Source organism: Beta vulgaris, chromosome 4, assembly GCF_026745355.1.
Source record: "Beta vulgaris subsp. vulgaris cultivar EL10 chromosome 4, EL10.2, whole genome shotgun sequence".
Taxonomy (NCBI): domain Eukaryota; kingdom Viridiplantae; phylum Streptophyta; class Magnoliopsida; order Caryophyllales; family Amaranthaceae; genus Beta; species Beta vulgaris.
The window spans coordinates 718032-733181 of NC_079205.1; the positions used below are offsets into that span (position 1 = coordinate 718032).

The 15150-nt window shown below is 34.9% G+C and overlaps 3 protein-coding genes across 5 annotated transcripts; 1 reads left to right on the top strand and 2 right to left on the bottom strand.

The window, feature by feature from the left end:
• Positions 1-115: 115 nt before the first annotated feature.
• LOC109134728 (COBRA-like protein 6) lies at positions 116-3669 on the top strand. The gene is made up of 5 exons (XM_057393740.1): positions 116-184; positions 1009-1471; positions 2079-2232; positions 2641-2918; positions 3437-3669. Exons 1-5 carry the CDS (start codon positions 116-118, stop codon positions 3667-3669), a joined length of 1197 nt encoding a protein of 398 aa, XP_057249723.1.
• Positions 3670-3946: 277 nt separating this feature from the next.
• Positions 3947-7462, bottom strand: LOC104891876 (uncharacterized). Of its 3 annotated transcripts, none has more exons than XM_019249185.3 (3): positions 7228-7462; positions 5667-5734; positions 3947-5506 (listed from the first exon to the last, which is right to left on the bottom strand). In XM_019249185.3, the coding sequence occupies exons 1-3, from the start codon at positions 7325-7327 to the stop codon at positions 4829-4831; spliced, it is 846 nt and encodes a 281-aa protein (XP_019104730.1). In that variant the 5' UTR covers positions 7328-7462; the 3' UTR covers positions 3947-4828. The 3 variants fall into 3 exon arrangements, with proteins under 3 accessions (XP_019104730.1, XP_010675961.1, XP_010675959.1); XM_010677659.4 differs by having other exon boundaries at positions 3947-5557; XM_010677657.4 differs by having other exon boundaries at positions 3947-5560.
• A 1039-nt stretch (positions 7463-8501) lies between these two features.
• Positions 8502-13324, bottom strand: LOC104891875 (uncharacterized). Its single transcript, XM_048641809.2, has 6 exons — positions 13030-13324; positions 11309-11420; positions 11167-11222; positions 9967-10080; positions 9052-9168; positions 8502-8812 (listed from the first exon to the last, which is right to left on the bottom strand). The coding sequence occupies exons 2-6, from the start codon at positions 11373-11375 to the stop codon at positions 8726-8728; spliced, it is 441 nt and encodes a 146-aa protein (XP_048497766.1). The 5' UTR covers positions 11376-11420; positions 13030-13324; the 3' UTR covers positions 8502-8725.
• Positions 13325-15150: the final 1826 nt, after the last annotated feature.

Genomic DNA, 15150 nt, shown 5'->3' on the forward strand with positions numbered 1-15150 from the left:
CTTACGTTCCATTCTCCTGTTTTCACTATCGTCTTTTGTTTCTCGTCGCCCATCGTTTTCCCTTGATCGTTCACACTTCACGCGGGTGAGGTTCCGATCTTCGATTCGAGCAACGATGTTTTACAGGTCCGCCGGTGAGTTTTCCGGCTCTGATACCATGCCAAGATCGAATGATGGTAGTGAGGTAAATCTGGGAACTCCACTCATCTCCCGTGTATTGCTATGCCAATCATATATATATGATACAACCCTAATGTTATGTAAAGGCCCAAGGCCGTGTGGACTAAAGTTACATACTATACAATATGTGGCCCAAACTAAATACAATACACAATGTGATATGGTCCAACAACAATCCTTTTTCCTATGTCATCAAATTTGCTGGGTATCTTTGTTGAATGAGACCTAAATACATGATAAAGTTGATGAATCTCCTAGAAGTTTGGAAATTTTGGTTTGAGTTGATTTCAAGCATAAATATAAGCTTCAATGTTTATAATTGGAAAATGTTACTCAAGAGTGTCAGCCTGTCAGGTTACTCAGGTATGTGTTTAAGTGTCAAACACGTCTATCTAAGTGACGTGTCTAAGTGACATACCCATGTTTGAGTGTCGAAATCCAACACGGTACTCAAGGCAAAATGAATTTAGCTTTAACTTAGAGTGTTCTTCTTGAATAATTAAGCAGATCAAATTTCATCCTTTAGATCAAGTTAAACTGTATACTGAGATATAAACTCAACAAGAAGTCTGCAATAGTGTCATTGTGTAAAATATGCAAGTTGTAGTACCTAGAAGTGACAAAGTTTTGGTTTTGGTGTTGCATTCAGGTATGAATATAAGTTTAATGATTCTTATACAGTAAATTTTAGATGTATATACATTACCTTAATTTAGGCTAAACTATGATTTCACCTGTACATTATAATTTTTATACCAGAGTATTGAAGCTATCCAAATACAAGTTTAAACTATCAGAGTTTATAAGATTCTGGTAAAAAATTTGCAGGCAGATGTTACAATATACAATTATCAACAATTTCGACACATCGAATGGCCTCCTGGTTGGAGTCTAAGCTGGGAATGGCAGAGACATGAAGTGATATGGTATATGCAAGGAGCAGAAGCCAAGGAACAAGGGGTATGTAACAAAACACTAGGGACAACTCCTCCTCACTGCTGCTTAAAGCATCCTGTGATCATTGATCTTCAACCGGGAGCTTCTCTTAATAAACAGGCAGCTAATTGCTGCAAAGGAGGGGTGTTAACTTCTATGACTCAAGACCCAAATAAGTATGCATCACATTTTCAGATGAGTGTTGGTTTTGGCTCGAATATGGCAGCCTCGAAACCAAAAATGCCAAAAAAATTTAAATTTGGTACTCCTGGTTATACATGTGGTGATCCTGAGGAGGTTGTTCCTCCTACCAAGTTCCCTGAGGATGGTGGACGTCGATGGAGGCAAGCACTTAGTAAGTGCTAAATGTTTTTTATTGTCAAGTGTGTGTTGTGCTTTGTGTTGTTTGGTTACCTAAATGTTATGTCATTATTTATAAGTGAATTGAAGGTTAGTTATCTTAGGTGATCTTACATTGTGGCTGGTAACACTAGTTGAATAGGAGCTCAAATCGATAAATTAGCTGAAACTGAAAAACTCTAGTTGGAACTGATAAGTAACTGAACTGAAACTCGGAGTTAGTTATTTGTTCTAGTAATATGAAGTATGAACAATAAATGTGGAAATTCCCGGATCATAACTTCATTAGATAACTTGGTAGAATTTCTTGCTGTTATCTACATTTGTTATTAGAATTCTGGTTGCTTTCTATGCACCTTCCGAATTCTTACAAACTTGTGTAGTTCATAGCAATTTTACTGACATTTATATGAACATTCTGAGCTTTTGCAACAAAAAAGTACCTACATATATGCTGCAATATCTGCTGTATCTTATTCTTCTGGTTGTTCTATATAATCTGCAGTTGGTTTATCTAACCTAGCTCTGCAACTACAAGCTAAATTGCTTTTCTTTCATACAATTAATAAATGAGCCATTTTGGTTTCTCGGATTTTTTACAGGTACATACAGGGTGATTTGTACTTACTCCCAATTCAAAGCAGCATCTGCCCCTACTTGTTGTGTCTCCTTGTCTGCATTTTATAGCACGACGATAACATTCTGTCCCAACTGCAGTTGTGGCTGCCAAGAACAACCTGGCTTATCATGCGTAAGGTAATTTCTTTATCCTCTATGCTACCTGTTCGTTATCAATTTGGTTCTTCAGTTTAAAAGATAAAACGAAAAACATGAATATGGAAACCAAAAAAGATGTAGTTTCAAATTTTCTGTTGTTAGTTTCACGTTAAACATGACTAATATATGCATGAGCAATACATATTTTGGGATACAATCTATCCATATGACACTTATATTCAAAACCAAAACTTGGAAAGTGGCAGTGATAATGAACGGATTCTCTGTTCGTTGGAAACTTTATGTTAGAAAATGCTACCTGGTCTGATCTTGCTCTCTGAAGCTTCATCATAAATAAAATAAAAGTATCATGTTTCTTGGCTGATTAAGCTTCTAAATAGCCAATTTCCTTCAAATGAGTTCTGTTCTCTATTGCTTCTTATGCAGGAAAGGGCAAACACCTCTAATGTTGAAGCAATCAAAGGATCCAGATGATGTACCGCCTCCTTTAGTGAATTGCACGAGTCATATGTGTCCGATTCATGTGCATTGGCATGTCAAACAGAGCTATAAAGACTATTGGAGGGTCAAGATCACGATCATGAATCTGAATATACATAAAAACTATACTACGTGGAACTTGGCTGTTGAGCATCCGAACCTCAATGATGTAGTGCAGGTTTTCAGCTTCAATTACATGCCCCTTACTCAGGATCGCCCTACCAGTAAGTTGAAGTCCACTGTCATCCTTTTTATTTTTCAGGGGAATCAAATCCATAGAAATAATGACTGGTTTATCACATTAAGAAAATGACAGCATATATCGGACTCGTTCAGTGTCACAGGCTCACAGCTAGCTTCTGTTTTTGGTTTTACGTTTTTAAAAGTCATATGATGTTGGTGGAGAAGTAAAAACTTATACTTGAAACCACATTTTTATGGTTTTTATGTTTCTGATTTTGGTTAAAAAACCGAATAACAAAAACGATCACAATAAAGTCTTTAACTTTGCCTTAGCTTGATTCTTCTGTGGTAAAGTTGATAGGGTCCAGTGTGTTAGGAACAGGAAGGATGTTGCTTAGAAGGCAAGGCTACTGATCTATAGTTTTGGAATATATGGTGATTTACCGACATACTCGATAATCCAAGTTCTTGAGGAAGACTATTAGCCTACATGACACAAAATTAGCTTTAGTTTTTGTAATTTTATCAATGTTTTCATACTTGTACCATCCCATTTCAGATGATACTGGACTGTTCTGGGGGATACAGTATTACAATGATGTGTTGCTACAATCAGGACAGAGCGGGAACGTGCAGACCGAGATGCTGCTGAGGAAAGTACCAGGAACCTTCACCTTTGATGCTGGTTGGGCGTTCCCGAAGAGAGTTTATTACAATGGCGAAAACTGTGTCATGCCTCTCCCCATCGACTTTCCCAGATTGCCTAAAGAGAGCCAGCATGTCAGGCGATAGACTGGTCTAACTAATGTATATGTCAGTAGTGACATTATTTAAAGTCATTGCTTCCATCTTATATCTCATTGAGGCTTTAGCATAGCTACATTTTTTTTGTGATAAAGAGGTAGTCAATACTGCAGCATTTACTGAATTCTATCATGTTTGGAGATCTGAGTTCAGGTTTGCAACACCATATCAGGTCAATTCGCTAAACTCATTGCAAACTGCAATCTCAAAACTCATACCGCGAATTTAACTAATATCAAAAATTCATTATGCAGATACCAAAGGATGAAAATTTTCAAAAGAACAAATTGTCAACAGGAGAAAATTGAGTATATATTACAAAATATAAAAGGCACCAAACAGAGATTAGTTGGTATATGGTACACACCCCCACCCACACACGCAAAAAAAACAAAGGTTACAAAGTGAAAGTGATACTCCTGTATCTGTAACAGTTTTCATGCATCTGTTGAGTAAGCGAAACGCAGACTTGAATCAAAGAAAAACTGAAATCTTCAAGGTGTTATCATAAGAATATTTACCTCACTATGATAGCAAAAGATACCACCAAAAGTTGCCTTTACAATAAGGAAATAACTTAACTAGTCAGTTTCCTCTCAGCTCCAATTCTTGCTTTCCTCTTCCCTGCCACCAACCGGAAAATTGACCACCTCAAGTCATTCTTCTTAAGAAGGTATCATGAATGGCTGAGAAGGTATATAGTTGATATCCCACAACTTTCTTCAAGAAGAAGCTCCAGTTCATTGCATAGCAGATTTCCTTCTGAATAGTTGCCTTCCCATCAGTAAACAATTCCAAAACCCGAGGAAATCCTGCAAAGCAATCACTTCCTAAGATGGTCGCTTCACCCATCAAAGTTACAACTATAGTTACTCATACTCTTCATTTTAGGCTATTATTGGTAAATCCAAAATTGCAGATGTCTCCCTGTTGCTTCAAATGATACTATAATTACTCATATGCTTCATTTTAACTCAAGTTACCATGATGGATCCTCGACAGTCCAACATGGTATAGACACTTGATTTTGGGCCAAAGCCATAGAAATATTTCAAAAATAACCAAGTTGGACACCTAGGCATGCACCAGAGGCTGAGTAACATAGCTATAATTGTAGCCTTTGCCATACTTCAATGCTGTCAAAGTTTCATTCATTGTTGTCGATTTCGAAAACCAAATTCCTAACAATTGACTCTGCATTTGCATCCCACAATTTTTTACTCTTCAACCAAGTTGATCTTAGAGAACTTCCAAGATTATTTGAAGCAACTACTAAACGTTCACCAATCTCAGATCTTTCATACTTGTTTGTCAGAGCAACAGAGATTGAGTTTTCTTGCAAAGGAGAGGGCAATAATCTCTTGGGTGTTGTTAAAGAATTTTGCTTCTTAGAGCTCCTCTTACTAGAACAAACTTTCCCCACATCACATTTCGCGGTTCTTTGGGGGACTTCTGAGGTGGAAGCACATCCAATGTGGTCAACATTGATTAAATTCGTGAAGTATCTATTAATGATACCTGAGACTGATACTGCTCCAGATAAGCTTCCATGGGGGCTTTCAGCTGTAGCATTGGAATCTGGTACTTTACTACTGGGATGGAGCACTTCTCTCTCAAGTCGTTCATGACTGAAACTACTAGGAAGTTCCTTCACTTTAGGCCTTCTTTTCTTTCTTTTTTTCTTCTTGCCCAAATGATAGTCAGTTTTTACAAGTAGAGGATTGACCAGACAAAACTTTTTACTGTTATTGATATCTGCCAAGTTGTTCTTAAGGCTTGCTTTTACATGGAGGAGCCATGAATCTTGAAAACCCTGGAAAACATGCTTTAGAGGCAGCAAATCAGATAGGTGGTAAAATTGGGAATTCTGCTTTACCTGCTAGAAATGGAAGAAACTTGTATTAACATTCAAAATAAAAAGAAGCAAGACTGGATACTACTACACGTAAAATTATAAGAAGGGAGGAAAAGAATTCTGGGAATACCATCACTGCATTAATAGAGAGAAGTCCTAGTTCAGGGAAACAATCAACATGTGCTCTCTCAAATTCCCCTGGATGAACAAATTTGCACCCCATTACTTTCATACAGAGTAAAACAACCACTTTAACCATCACATTCCAATTTCTTCTAAAAAAACATTTAGTAGATATGCAGCTCTCACCTTGCATTAGTAGAAGTTCTAGTAAGCGTAGAGTTGATGAAAATAGGTGGTCAGTTACCTAACTTGTCATGTCAAATGCAAGAATTATGCATAATAGTGTTCCTTGTTGAAGTGCTACCTAATGGACATTGGCAACTAGTACCCTAACTTGTTGTCTCAATTGCAAAAGAAAATGACATAGCATCCCATATTGAACTGCCAAAAAGACGGTCACACATTGTTACACCATACTAATCGGTCTAAATAAGTTGGGAACACTTAAATAAGCTTTGGGTACATAAACCACTTTATACCTACTAAAGAGGAGTAAAGGGAAAAACAGAACATCTATGGTTGTTAGTACTTATGGCCCATTTCGTAGGCCATAAAATATGGTGGTAATGGTAATGAGATTATAAGTATATCTGTGAAGTTAGTCTCGTCCCAATGTCTATGTTAATGTTTGTCCATCCTCAAATTTGTTTTCTTTTTATAAATTTCCAAAACCACTCTAAAGTTGAAACAAAATACATATTTGGGGATGAACGTTCCATTACCATGAGCATTAGCATGAGACTTCCATTACAAAGGTATGTATAAAATCATTACCATTAGTTACATCTGTTAACGGCTACCAAAGGGCCATTAGTAACTTACTACCAAGAGCCTAAAAACCATATACTAAACAACAATATAGCCAGACACAACTATGTTACTCAGAGTTCTTCATTTTACACCAAAGAACCTATTATCCCACAAATGAAGACATGGATACAAAACAGCAACTGCATACGTCAAATTAGATCAATAATCATGTCAATACAACCCGAGAGAAGCGAGCCTGCGTAACATAACTATGTAACAACAACATATGGATGAATCAAATATTCCTATCATAAACATTAGCTGCATAGCCAAATCAATTCTCAACTCTCTTTTTGGACTGCCATGGCAATGCAAGTTAAGAATAGGGTTACTTCCATCAACATGAAAAAATAACTTATTTCAGCTATAATTAAGTTCCCATTACACTAAATACACATAAAAAAAAAATATAACTATGAGTCTATGACAGTGAATTTCAACAAGAGAAGTTCAATATTTCAATATAATCCTACATCTAAAAATTCTCTCTTTAAGGGTTAACTCCAATATGCATCCCAATAACAATTTAACACAAATTAAAATTCAAAAAAAAAAACAATTCTTCAAAAAAGCTATTATAATCTTTCAACCAAAAAAGAAATGGATGAACCCAATATTTCAGCAAGATGATGATTTTTCTTGAGTTAACAAAAATTAAAGAGTACCCACAAAAAAAAAATCAAACAACTTAATGTAAGAAAAAGCAACATATAATAAAGTTGAGAATTTAAGCATATTATGCAATGATAAATTTATACCTTTAAATTTTCCGGCAGTGATGTCCGGTGAAACGGCGATAACAATGCGAGTACCCAAATTAGTCTCGGTAAAGACAGGAAATTCTACTTTCTGACCCATTTTTCAGATATTGAGGAGTTGCTGCAATATTCTCCATAAAACACTGGAATTGAGGTAGTGGAACATGGAAAGTTGGAAACTTGAAAGGTGCCCAAACATTAAAGTTTGAATTTTTTGCTTGGATTATTATATGAAAGGTAAATTTGCGGGAAACTACCTTATATAATATACTTTTTACGAAAACTATTTAGTATAATATGCTTTTTGGCTGTGTTTGATAATAATGTTTAAGATAGCGGATAGATGATTGACAAGATTGAAAAGCTATTTAAGAAAAAAAATTAGTGTTTGGTAATGTAGCGTTTGTGAAAACTTTTTAGTAAAATAAAAAGGCAGCAAATTATATCATACTTCGATATGTTGACTTTGTTTTTCGACGTTGACTCACACATGTCAAGCACTTAAGGTGTTTATTTTACGCTTTTCTGCTCACTTTTTCTTTTTTTTGCATGATTTTACCCCTCCCCTATCCCCTTCTTAGATTTAACCCTTCTTCTTTTTTATGGACATAAAATTGTAAATAATTGGTATAATTCAGTATCAAATTTGCTATTGAAATTATATATTGAGCAAAAAATTGTCTTTTTATTTTACCCAAATGAACATCATACTTTCCAAATGTTATGACTCATTTGAGGAAGGAACAATAAGAATGGAACTAGAAAGAGGTATAAGGAACAAAAAGCGGAAAAATTGACGCCAAAAAATAAGATTAATCCACCTAAATATAGTCTTTGGTACCTTTTTGGCACAAAAAAAAATTATAAGTTAGTTTTATGCATCATTTTTTTATCAATAGTTTCACACCAAAAGTGTGTTTTATAAGATTATTTATCGCACATTTTCCTTCTTGCAATGATGTCATTTAGGTTGGTACTATAAGTTAGCTACTCACGTAAATGCACCCATGAAAATTAAGGAAAATGTAACTCGGATGTAAGTTTTTATTAAGGAACAAAATAACAAAACAATGTTTTTTTGTATAATGAGAAAAATATGTTTCTCTCTAAATCTTCCTTTCTATCACTGATTGAATCTGATAATTCTATCAGTTTCATATCTCCTTTCCAGAACTACAATGTTTTCATCAGAATTCAGAAAACACAAAACATCAACAAAAGCAACACATTCACACAAAATTATCAGATTACCATAGAACATTAAGGCATCGAAATCGGGCAATGCGAGTAAGTACTGCATTTCTTAAGATCTGAGAAAACTTAACATCAAGTATTCAGGTGCACATTCTACACATCACCTATACCAAAAGGCCAACAAGTCATAGTGATTTAGAAGCAACTTTTGAGTACAAGTTGCTTACACATTTCACATTTGATTACATGTACTTGGGATTACTAAACAAGATTTCGTGTTACTAAACCAGCTATAAACAACCTTTCAAGCAGTTAAACTCAGATGCACATCTTTCAGTTCAGCCAACTTCTCTTTACTGACAACAACACTTGCAGCCACCACATCAAAGCCCTGCAAAAATAGCAACATATCAACATCAAAAGCGAATTCATGTAAATTTCGCGATAGTGCTTAAGATTGAAAATTACATACTACTCACGTACTTCTTCAGGGTTGGCACACAAATAAAGAAAGAGGTGAGCAAAAGTAGGTTGGTACGTAAATAATATCTCGTTTGAAAATTAACTATATATAGCTTTGTTGCAAAATATAATGATATTTCTATTTGAGGGAAGAGTGATGAGTATTACAAGTAGTTTGCTGATGCCTTCTTTTGAATTCAGTTCATGCAGTAGTTCCTTCACAGCCTCACGAGAGCACAGACCACCATCTTCCACGTCAAAGTCCCCAGCAACAAACAAGAAGACCTAAAAAAACACAAGTTCTCATGTTGCATAAAGTACAGAAGCCACAGTTCGAGGAGTCAAAATTTGCTGAAATCCTTAGTACAAATAAACTAATAACAGAGAAAGAATGGTATTATTTTGTGATGGATCCATGAAAACCGCTACTATAATGTTGCACTAAGACCGCCTTTCAAAGGAGTGTAGTTCGAACAAAACAACCAAAAGACCTCCCTCGCTTAGCTTGTTTTTGAGCCAACAAACCTCTCCAACTTACTTGATGATTTCTATCCACAGAGTAGCAATAACAATCTAAGAGATACAAATTATAGAAGGAAATCTATCTCAATATGCATAACTCAAGCAACTAAAGCAACCTTCGGGCTCATAAAACATCATGTCAGATAATCATTAAGGTTGTGTTCGATCCAATAATTATTTGTTTTTATAGAATGGAAAATTTGGTTTGAGTGGAAAACTTGCAGACGATTCTTAAAAAAACTATGGATGTAAACGATTGAATGACTTTGTTTATGGATGTGAAATGAGAAACTTTGTGTATACTATTGATTGAGATATGCAATTTAAGAGCTATACATATAGCATTCTAAAGCTAGATATCATATCGAGTAGAGATACAGAATACAGAGACATACAGCTTGTGCACATATGATAATTTTGTTCCTAATAGAAGAACAAAGGTAGCAAACAACTATTTAAGAATGTTGGGCATCTCATAACAGCAAATAAAACATATGAAAAGCTATTGGTCAAATGATATTTAAGCACTTCATGTGAACATTAGGAAGTTTGAAATAATACCTCTGCACAACGAATACCAGATGAACCCCGGGGTAAGTCTCGCAAGCCACCAACGGGGTCATGTGAGGGGAACTTGACAGCTTCATCAATCACACCGTTATATCCTTTAAACACCTATCAATAAAAATTAAGGTGTTGTGTTTTATTCTAAAGCTTACTAAGGTAAACAACAATCAGATTTAACAAGTTACCAATGAGCTGGAAGAGAACATATATATTAATCAAGGAGTCTAGATTCAGTATCATTGATCTTCACATTAGTGATAACTTTTTAGCAAGTGAACGCCATAAGTGGAAAAATTGGAATAATCATCACATTACCAAAAGTATAATACTAAAATATTAGTCAGAAACACCAATTAGTGAGGCAAATAACAACAATACGACCAAGTAGTACTTGGTCTAGTGGTAAGGAGAGCACCCTTCCAACCTCAAGGTTGGGGGTTCAATCCCCACTAGAGGCACTTTGAAGGTAGGGATTCCCCTTACCCTTCCCCCTTACTCTCAAGTGCCTAGCCCATTAAGACCCAAGCAGGTCCGGGACACTTCTTCTTACCAAAAAAAAATAAAAAATAAAATAACAACAATACGATGAAAGGAACAAATCCTTTAAAAAGATAAAAGAATGCAATAATTAGGTTAAATCTATACATTAAAAAGTACTCCCTCTGTTTTTTTTTATCTTTCTCACTTAGAATCTTGACACTATTCATGCATAGAGAGAATCTTCTCAAATGTTCTCAATTTATAAGAAAAAACATAGTCATATGGGGTCTTGTTTGATTCGTCTCAATTAGTACTTTATTAAAATTCAATCGTTATAATTTTTACTAATATATAATGAAAGATATTTAAGTTTTAAAACGTGCATTGGCAAACGTGCAAAGTCAAAGTAGGAATGATAAAAAAAAACAGAGGGAGTACTAATCATGTTCACTTGAATCAAAAGTGTCATTTAACCATACAGCATTAGTAACAATGTGATGACAATAAGGAGTTAATGCGCTTAATCAGCTCCACGAATCTCTTAGATAAGATGTTTTTTTTCTTCTTTTGAGGGGGAGGAGCCGATTTTTATGGTGTGATTATGAGAATACATAAAGATCCATAGAAATAGGGAAAACATAATTTAGCAAATTTAATGAAAACAGTAGAAATATAATGTAGGCAGAATAATAAAGTTATTTCTTGAGGTCTCACCAAGGAGCGGGAGAAGAACCACTGCTCAGTATTCTTCAGCAAGTATGGAACAGACTCTGTGACCGACAAAAATAAAACATGTACTTTAAATGCTAAGCCATAGAGATAAAAATGACAGCAAACAATTAGTGTTGCTATAAACCTTTGAACAGCTTTCTTGAACTTGGAATGACATTTGGATCATTTGGAACTACTTTTGAGCCGGTCATATATAGCTTCCCTTGTATGGTTCTATCTTCATCAAGCACCACAAGCTACAAGGAAAGAAAAACTTTATTTCAGCTAAGAATATAAAACAAGGAAATAATAGGCAACATCTTAACATACATGTGAAAGTTATCAACATTCATTGGCTTCAAGAGTAAGCATGACCATAAAAGACAGATGTGGAATGTTAAATGAAACTATGCCGAAGATGATGGACCTACAAATCTTTGATAAATTTGTTTCACTTGGCTTACAAGGCAGAGATTTTCACAATTTCACCAAGATAAAGCTTCTTTTGGTGGCACGATGAAGTATCATCTAACAAAATGTCAAAACCAATGAATGCCAGCAATACTTTAGAGCCAATGGATTTCCAGTAAGTACCCAAACCCGTACAATGCCAATCAAGAAGCTAGAAACACAAACTATTTAGTGATGCTCAAGCAATCCCAAAACAAGATCAAAAGTTTGAGCCACAGTCGGTTGTTATCAAAACAAAGTGTCTAAACAAATGAACTTATCTCATCCTTCGAAAATCATTTCTCAACTCAAGAACAACTAGAACATACATACTTTTAGATATCACCAAAATAGGGACATTAGTAAGCATTAGGAGACACTGAGAAAGCGCTAAATGTATCATCAACAACGTAAGGGAACATACATTGTGCAGTTTCTATCTTCATAAACACCCGCCTATGCGATACACGATTCTCAAACAATATCTCGATTGAGTTAAAGCCGCAACATGAAAGCATGACATACCACTTCTCATGACACTTCATTACACAACACTACCAAAACAGGATCTCAACCATCTACAAGTCTACAACCCCTATTTCCCTGTTCTACATTTTAGTATTTCTACTATTTCATAAACCACAACTAAACCCTTTTCTACAATGCAAATAAATGAACCATTCATATAGGTTTATAACAACAACATGCAACTACTCATCTAACATTAATGAAATCATTTAACAAAGAAGGCAATATAGACAACTAATAATCATACATGTTAATCAAGATCACTAAGAAGTTCTAGTGAGAGCAACATAAACAGTGAAAGTGAAAACTAAAGTGAAAATGTAAAAACTGAGAGCAATATGAACATTAAAAACACCACATATTGAAGAATAAACCTACAAAAAAAATATTATACTCAGATTTTGACTTATTAAACAAAAATCCAGAAAACCATACATGCTTTTCTCATGGGGATTGATAACAGAAGCAAATAAACTACAGCAAAATCAAAACCCAGTTGACATATAATATTAAACTTCAGCATTTTACATACCCAAAACCCATTTTCTCCAAAACCCACCCCAAATCTTTTTAAAATGTCAAAAACAGAGTTCAAGAGGAGAAAGAAAAAACAAACTTCAATATTTTACAAAACCCACCTTCCAAAAACACATTTTTTTTTACCAAAACCCACAAACAAAAATTTTGAAACAATATCAAAACAGAGATCAAGAGGAAAGAGATAAATCAAACCCCACTTAATATAATACTTCAAAACTTCAACATTTTACAAACCCATCTTCCAAAAACACATTTTTACCAAAACCCACAAACCAAAATTTCATAAAATGTCAAAAACAGAGATAAAGTGGAGAGAGAATGATCATAATTTTTATAAATTTATACTACCTGAGTGTAAACAAGATTCTTGCCAAGAAGAAAGGGGGAGAGCACCAAATCTGGGAGCTTGAAGTTCAACAGTCATACGAACAGTGTTTCTGAGTAAACCATCCATCACAAATCCTAAAGGTTCACAATCTAAAACTTTTTCTTGGAGCTCAGAAAACCATTCATCAGCTGGAAGATACACCACATTGTTGGAAGATGAAGAAGTTTCTTCATTCGCAGTTTTTGCAGCTCTTTTTTCAGCTTGTTTTGCTTTGCGTTGCTCCTTTTTCTTACCTTGTCCTGTCATTGATGGATGCTTCAAGAAGAGAGCGAAATGAGGAAGGTGGTGCCGCCACTTTAGTAAGCTTGTAGTAATGTTGTAGGACAGTAGGAGTGTATTTATATAGGAGTTCACTCATGGTAGATCCAAGGTATTTTTGTAATAAATTAGATCTTCAGTGCTCATTTGACACCAAAGTTGCTCATATGGGCATTTTACTCACTTACTCCAAAGCGTGGATTATGCACTAGGGTGCACAATGCTCCTTGTGCACCCAAAAAGAACATACCATTTATATAAAAGAACACGGATTTTTTTCAACAATTTTTCTACGTTAAAAAAGAACACACGACTACAATTAAAGAACGTGTAAATTTATATGTATAAAAGAACGAAGGTTATAATAAAAAGAACATATAATAAATGAACATCTACACTTAAGGTAAAAGAACATATACCTTTTAAATTTAAATTTGAAAAAGGAATCTTTATTTACAAAATTTAAGGAAGCAAATAACAATAATTTTTTAAAATTATATACTCTAAAAATGATAAAACGACGTAGTTTAGAAAAGAGTGCACCATGCTCTACATGCACTTGGGTCCATGTACTTATTTGCGCACTTACTCATTTGCTCATTTTGTAATAAAAGTGTTTGCTCGTTTTGTTAAATGAGTAGAATTGTTAGTTCATTTGCTCATTTGTTCATTTTGCTCATTTGCTCATTTGCTCATTCGCTCATTTTGTTCATTTGGAAAAAATAAACTTGGGTGTACCATGAGCATGGTACACCCAGTGTACAATAAATATTCTCTTTATATAGGTATATAGATAGCTCATCCCAAAAAATAATGTCACGTTAGGGTTTTTGGATAAAGTTAGAGTATTACTCGGACTATTATAAAAGGTCATTTTAGAAAGAAAAAATTCAAAATAAAATACTATTTTATAAAATAATTTTTTTTCAATATACTACCATTTTACGTTTATATTTAATATTAATCGGTAAATGACAATCGATGTAAGTAATTGCTGACGGTAGAGTTGCAAGAAAAGGAAAAGGAAACGAGAGGGGAAGAAAGAAAGGCAATTAATTGGTAATTTAATTATTGTGATTTAACCATTAATGATAAAATTGTAGTATATTGAAATAAATTTGTTATATAAGATAGTTTTTAGAAACAAAATTTTTTAAAGGTAATTTTTTGAAAAAACATTGATTATAAAAAGTAGTTTTATGAAAATTTTCCTTTTAGAAAATTGTGTTGGATTTTAATATTACCCGAGTTATTCTAAAGGTTCATTTTAATAAAACATTAGTCGAATTACTATAAGGAGTCTTTTTAGTATAATTCGTATAATATGTGTCAAATCTAAGAGGGATGATAAAAGTCTAAATGTTATGCGAAAAAAACCTTATAGAGCATTCTTTGCGAAAACAAATCAAAAAGTAAATTATTTTTGCAAGATGAAACCTAATTTCATTTTTCGGTGTTGATCATGGACTTTCTGGTGTTAACCACTTCTATTTCCCTTCTTCCTCCATATCGCCAGCTCGACCTGCAGCCTCACCTTCACCCCCACCCCCACCCTCAGCCCCCACCACATGCAGCCTACCCCACCCCCACCAGCTGCCCCCAAACCCTCCCTCCACCCCTTAGACGGTAGTCCCCCATCCCCATATGCGACTACTTCTGTAATTTTTCAACCTTGGCTGGGAAGGAGGGGGAGCTGCGAGGAGAGGGGATTACAGAGAGGGGTTTTGGGTGGCGCAACGATGGGGGGTGAAGGGAGAGGAGAGTGGGGAGGGGTGATGGAGGGAAGAAAGGAGAGGAGAAAAGGTAGGGGCGAAGGGGGGTGG

Coding starts and splice junctions, on each gene's coding strand:
- LOC104891876 (XM_010677657.4), bottom strand. CDS start 7,327: ATGGGTCAGAAAGTAGAATTTCCTGTCTTTACCGAGACTAATTTGGGT. Junction 5,735..7,227: donor CACTGCCGGAAAATTTAAAG/GTATAAATTTAT, acceptor TTGTTCATCCAG/GGGAATTTGAGAGAGCACAT. Junction 5,561..5,666: donor TCTCTATTAATGCAGTGATG/GTATTCCCAGAA, acceptor TTCCATTTCTAG/CAGGTAAAGCAGAATTCCCA.
- LOC109134728 (XM_057393740.1), top strand. CDS start 116: ATGTTTTACAGGTCCGCCGGTGAGTTTTCCGGCTCTGATACCATGCCA. Junction 185..1,008: donor GATCGAATGATGGTAGTGAG/GTAAATCTGGGA, acceptor AAAAATTTGCAG/GCAGATGTTACAATATACAA. Junction 1,472..2,078: donor TCGATGGAGGCAAGCACTTA/GTAAGTGCTAAA, acceptor GATTTTTTACAG/GTACATACAGGGTGATTTGT.
- LOC104891875 (XM_048641809.2), bottom strand. CDS start 11,375: ATGACCGGCTCAAAAGTAGTTCCAAATGATCCAAATGTCATTCCAAGT. Junction 11,223..11,308: donor TTCAAGAAAGCTGTTCAAAG/GTTTATAGCAAC, acceptor TGTCGGTCACAG/AGTCTGTTCCATACTTGCTG. Junction 10,081..11,166: donor GGTTCTTCTCCCGCTCCTTG/GTGAGACCTCAA, acceptor TTTTATTGATAG/GTGTTTAAAGGATATAACGG.